We start from the raw sequence: 5340 nt of genomic DNA, 5'->3' as shown, positions 1-5340 counted from the left end.
CAATCTTGTTCCCTTGTATGTGTGAGTCACGCATATGTGGAAATGGCAATAAAATTAGTAGATAAATAGATAACATCGAAGGGATTTGTCTCTCTCTCTCTCTCTCTCTCTCCCTATATATATATATATATATATATATATATATATGTGTGTGTGTGTGTGTGTGTGTGTGTGTGTATGTATGTATATATATATATATATATATATATATATCAGTGAATATCAAGGATATCTTACATACCTTACTTGAGAGATCTTTTTCCACAATAAATGATTAAACAAAGGACAGTGTCTTTACATCACAATGGTGGATTTCCAATGAATGTGTTTCTAATTAATTGTGTGCATTGGTTGCTAAAGGCAGTAAACCAATGATTCAATCAAAGTCTTTAATCAGACTTTTGGCAGCCAAAACTTTCTGCTACCAAATGTCTTCTCTCACACAAGCCATGTCCTTGAGAGATCTTCTGGGAACATACCAGATGTAAATACACCAGATAAGTTTTATTTTCCATGTAGCATTTTTGTAACTTTAACAGATGACTGGTCTAAAACACACAAAAGATAAGAAAGTGTCTATTTTGTTGGAATTACAGTGTTTTCTAGTTGATGCATGAATTGAAATATTTGAAGACAGTTCTCAAGTGATTGTGTTGGAACTGTACATATGTGCATATTTATTTTAAATATGAGAGCTGCACAAGTAAGGGAATGATGTTATAATGGAGTAAACTAACCTAGTAAAAAGCATCACATTTAGTTCCGCTAAAGTTGTGCCTTCATAATCTGCACAAGACACTTTAGAAAAGAAATATTTTACAAAAATATATCTTCGATAATATTTTTGGAGTTAATTACAATGTGGAATTTGGAAATATTCCAGCTCTTCAGCACACCACATATAACATATTATGTCCTGGGATATTTTCCAAATGTTCATAATAATAATAACTCTTCTTCTTATACACTCTGGTATTCTTAATTATGTTTACAACAATTTTACAGTCTGTTTGTGTCTGTGGAGTGTTTTCACATTTAGGTATGTTTGTATGCTTATCTAAGGGCTATTTTCCTAGAGTTCAAAAGTCTAAATGTAACTTAATCCAAGTTAGTCTTGATCACTGTCTGGGAAACTGAAATAAAAATGTTATCATTTCATATGTTTGCTTTTATTTGTCAGAACTGTAGAAGTAGACCACAGAATTACACTGTGAAGAAAGAAATTTGCTGTTGTTATACAGTAATGAAAGTCAGTTTATGAATCAGTTGGCAAAATTCACCTTTTTCTTAGCAAATGTTACATTTTATCTGACAGATAAGGTAAAGTAAAGATTACATATATCCTCCAGTGCATGGCCTTTCACGGCCATCTGTGTATTCCCAAGTAAGCTTAATAATTAATCACCAAATTTATTGATAGATAAAGTTCCTGATATGTCAAAAAGGTATAAAAGAAAGGCTTAGGTCACATTTCAGTGCTCAGGATCCAAAAAGTCCACAAACATGAAGTCTCTTATTCTCCTTGCTCTTTTCTCTGTGGCATGTATGTCCACTTTTTTCTTTTGAATGTTCAAGAAACTATATGTATGTAATTACATATACAATTTTGATAGTAATATATTTAATTACAATGTAAATTAGCAGACATTTCATCTTTGGTCAGAATAGGAGATCGCAATGATGTTATGATGTGAAAGTACAGTGACTTTTTTGACTTGTAAGCTATAATTCTGTGGCACCAACTCATTCCTCTATCCTCCCACAGTTGCCGCCCCTCTGGATGAAGACGACAAGATCGTCGGAGGGTATGAGTGCAGGAAGAATGGTTTGCCCTACCAGGTGTCCCTGAACTCTGGGTACCACTTCTGCGGTGGTTCCCTGATCAGCAACCTGTGGGTGGTGTCTGCTGCTCACTGCTACAAGTCGTAAGTACAAATCCATGTCAAAGATAAATGAAAAAGGAGTTTCTATGCACTTGCGTCTGTTCATGTATATGTAAACTATTTTGTATTAAGTTACTTTGATTCTGCAGAAACCAATACTGCAATATTAAAAACGAGAATTTAGAAATAACCAACAACACATTTGTGTAACTGAAGTGGGTTTCCTCATGGAGACCAATTTTGCATTTCTGATCAGTTTAAGATTATTCACATCGTGCATGATGACAGTTTATTATCAAATATTAGAATGTATTTCCGAAGTCAACTGACAAACGACCCAACAAATATTACTTTTCTGTAAACAGCCGTATCCAGGTGCGTCTGGGTGAGCACAACATTGCTGTCAGTGAGGGCACCGAGCAGTTCATTGACTCTTCCAAGGTCATCAGACATCCCAGCTACAACAGCTACACCCTGGACAATGACATCATGCTGATCAAGCTCAGCCGCGCTGCCTCCCTGAACAGCTACGTGTCAACTGTGTCTCTGCCTAGCAGCTGTGCCGGTGCTGGTACCTGGTGTCTGATCTCTGGATGGGGCAACACCCTTAGCAGTGGCAGTAAGTATCATCTTCTCTAGTGTTTTACCCTGAAAAGGGAAATTGTTTTTGTTTTTTCCCTACCATGTAGAATACTATGCAGAATTACCTCAGAACATTTAGTAAGTGTAATGTTACTGAGTGTTGTGTACTTTTCTCCTTTAAAGCATACTACCCCGACCGTCTGATGTGCCTGGATGCTCCCATCCTCAGCGACACCACCTGCCGTAACTCTTACCCTGGCCAGATCACCAACAACATGTTCTGTGCTGGCTTCGTGGAGGGAGGCAAGGACTCTTGCCAGGTAATAAGAGCGCATAAATTAAAGCACACTCATTCTTCTACATTGAAGCTGACTGTTTGGAAACAAGGTCTCTGACCCTCTACCTCTCTCTTTCACTCTCAGGGTGACTCTGGTGGCCCTGTTGTGTGCAATGGTCAGCTGCAGGGTGTTGTGTCCTGGGGATACGGCTGTGCCCAGAAGAACCGCCCTGGTGTCTATGCCAAGGTCTGCAACTACAACACCTGGATCAGGAACACCATGAACTCCAACTAGATCCTGGCCTAGCTTGCAGATACTATACTATAGGAATGTGCAGAGAGCCCAGTATTTGTATCTGTATTTGCTGTATTTGTGGAGGCAGCGGATATAGTGGATATAGTAGTTGAATAAAAGTGGAAATAGGTGAAACAATCCTGTTTTTGTCTTTCTTACACTTCTAATTTTAGGATATTAAACTGTTAATGTAAGTGTTCTTCAATAAACTATTATAATAATTATGAACAGTGAAATGGGCGGCGTGGTGGTTTGCACGGTCGCCTCACTGTGCCACCAAGAAGGGGTTCAATTCCCAGCCAAGGCACTTTCTGTGCGGAGTTTACATGTTCTCCCTGTGTCTGCGTGGGTTTCAGCGGGGAGCTAAAGACATGTAAGTCAGGTGAACTGGAGATACTAAAATTGCCTCTGGTAGGGTACCCATACGTCCTCTTTTTCCCGAACATATCCTCTTTTTCGGACCCAAAAAATGCGTCTAGACCGGATTTCTATATCACCAAAAATGTCCGGGATTTGGCTTTTGCTTCCCACAGTCGCCATTCATTGTGTGTGCATTTGCATTGATTTGACCTTTTTCTTTAGGTCCCGCTTTCTCGCACGCCACCAATAGACAGTCACGTACACGATCATGCCATAAACATTTGTTAAACTCAGTGTTGTAGTAATCGAGATCGGTCTTGGTCTCGAGACCGGTCTCAAGACCACTTTTTTAAGGTCTTGGTCTCGTCACGGAATCAATCGCATTTTACTCGGTCTTATCTTGGTCTCAGACATAGAGGACTCAGGATTTTATTTCAAGCCTGGTCAAGGCCACAATTGTGAGGATATTAACCGTGGTGAAGTTAACTTGAAATTAGACATTCGCCTGATTTTCACCACATAGCTAGATCATTAAAACCACCTCATTAAAAGTTATATAAACTACTTACACATTATGTTATCCTTCCTTGTATTCAGTTGTGAAATTATAATGTTCGCACATGACATTAAATGCAAATGAATAACAATTTAAGGCATGTTGTTTCATCCTACTGTTTGTTCCATGGTTCGTCTTGCACGGAGATGACGTTTCAAAATAAAAGTACCTAGAAAGTTCATGCATGCTGAAAAGAAATTTGTGTGCTGCAAGTGGAGTATCGCTGAAGTATAAGGCCAGGCATTGTCAACAAATTTTAAAAATTTATATTTTATGTAGTTTAACAATAGTAAAGGATTACTCATGATTGCTCTTCTGAATAATAACAATAACTTTTGAAAACACATTTTGGGACCTGTCTATTCAAAGGTCCGACCTAGTTCTAGTGACCAACCAGGCATCTAGACATTCTATTTCAACTTAGATTACAGTAGCTTACCAGTATCGATGAAATGACCATAAAAGTATGAAATTTCTCAAATAAAAGTGAAATTGGACTATATATCTAAACTGAGTCTGGCTCAACTTTAAAAGGTCAGGCCTGGTTCTAGTGACTAACGGAAGTAGACATTTCATTTCATCTTAAATATCAGTAACACCCTGGTATTGATGAAAGAAAACACATAAATACAGTTTTGATACTCCTCAGAAATTTGTGAAATCACGTAACATGTGAAAAAGTGTTTTTTGGGGTCAGCTGTAAAGGTCAGGCTAAGTCCTAGTGACCAACCAAAGGATGTAGACATTTCATTTCATCTTAAATGTAAATACCACCATAGTATTGATGAAATAAACATAAAAATACAGTTGTGAAACTTCTCAAATTGAAAACAGATTATATGTAAAAAAAAGTGCTTTCTGGGGTCAGTCTCAAAGGTCAGGCCTAGTCCTAGTGACCAACCAAAGGATGTAGACATTTCATTTCATCTTATATGTCAATAACACTCTAGCAATGATAAAAGAAACACATAAATACAGTTGTGAAAGCTGTCAGAAATTTGTGAAATCAGAAAACATCTTGCATAATAAATTGTATTGTGTTAGCTGAATGTTAAAACGTGGAAAAGGAGTGCTAAATAAAGATGGTTAAGTTGATTTTAGCTCTTTGTGTTTGTTTGTATGTGGGTGTTTTTGTGGGAATGTGGTTCTTTCAGATCAATTTGAGAAGTGCCTATGGTTTGCCTGTTCTACATTTTATCATAAGTGTGTCATACAGTGTGGGACAGGCACTGGTCTGGTCCTGGCCTTGACTTGGTCTCAACCCCTCAAAGTCTTAATTTTGTCTCGGTCTCAATATGCTCTGGTCTTGGTCATGACTTGGTCTTGGTTTAGGTGGTCTTGACGACAACACTGGTTAAACTGCATCTCATTCATTACCGTTAACATT

General features: G+C 37.9%; 1 protein-coding gene across 2 annotated transcripts; it reads left to right on the top strand.

The window, feature by feature from the left end:
* Positions 1–1490: 1490 nt before the first annotated feature.
* On the top strand, positions 1491–3161 carry LOC115820248 (trypsin-3). Of its 2 annotated transcripts, none has more exons than XM_030783744.1 (5): positions 1491–1543; positions 1766–1925; positions 2249–2499; positions 2649–2785; positions 2888–3161. In XM_030783744.1, exons 1-5 carry the CDS (start codon positions 1504–1506, stop codon positions 3035–3037), a joined length of 738 nt encoding a protein of 245 aa, XP_030639604.1. In that variant the 5' UTR covers positions 1491–1503; the 3' UTR covers positions 3038–3161. The 2 variants fall into 2 exon arrangements, with proteins under 2 accessions (XP_030639604.1, XP_030639603.1); XM_030783743.1 differs by having other exon boundaries at positions 2249–2502.
* The last annotated feature ends 2179 nt before the right edge of the window (positions 3162–5340 follow it).

This window comes from Chanos chanos, chromosome 9 (assembly GCF_902362185.1).
Source record: "Chanos chanos chromosome 9, fChaCha1.1, whole genome shotgun sequence".
NCBI classification, from domain to species: domain Eukaryota; kingdom Metazoa; phylum Chordata; class Actinopteri; order Gonorynchiformes; family Chanidae; genus Chanos; species Chanos chanos.
This window is presented reverse-complemented; position numbering and strand designations above follow the sequence as displayed.

Excerpts from the sequence above, each read along its gene's own strand:
- LOC115820248 (XM_030783743.1), top strand. The coding sequence starts at position 1,504 with ATGAAGTCTCTTATTCTCCTTGCTCTTTTCTCTGTGGCAT. Across the intron at positions 1,544-1,765 it reads TGCTCTTTTCTCTGTGGCAT|TTGCCGCCCCTCTGGATGAA; the intron begins GTATGTCCACTT and ends ATCCTCCCACAG. Across the intron at positions 1,926-2,248 it reads GCTGCTCACTGCTACAAGTC|CCGTATCCAGGTGCGTCTGG; the intron begins GTAAGTACAAAT and ends TTCTGTAAACAG.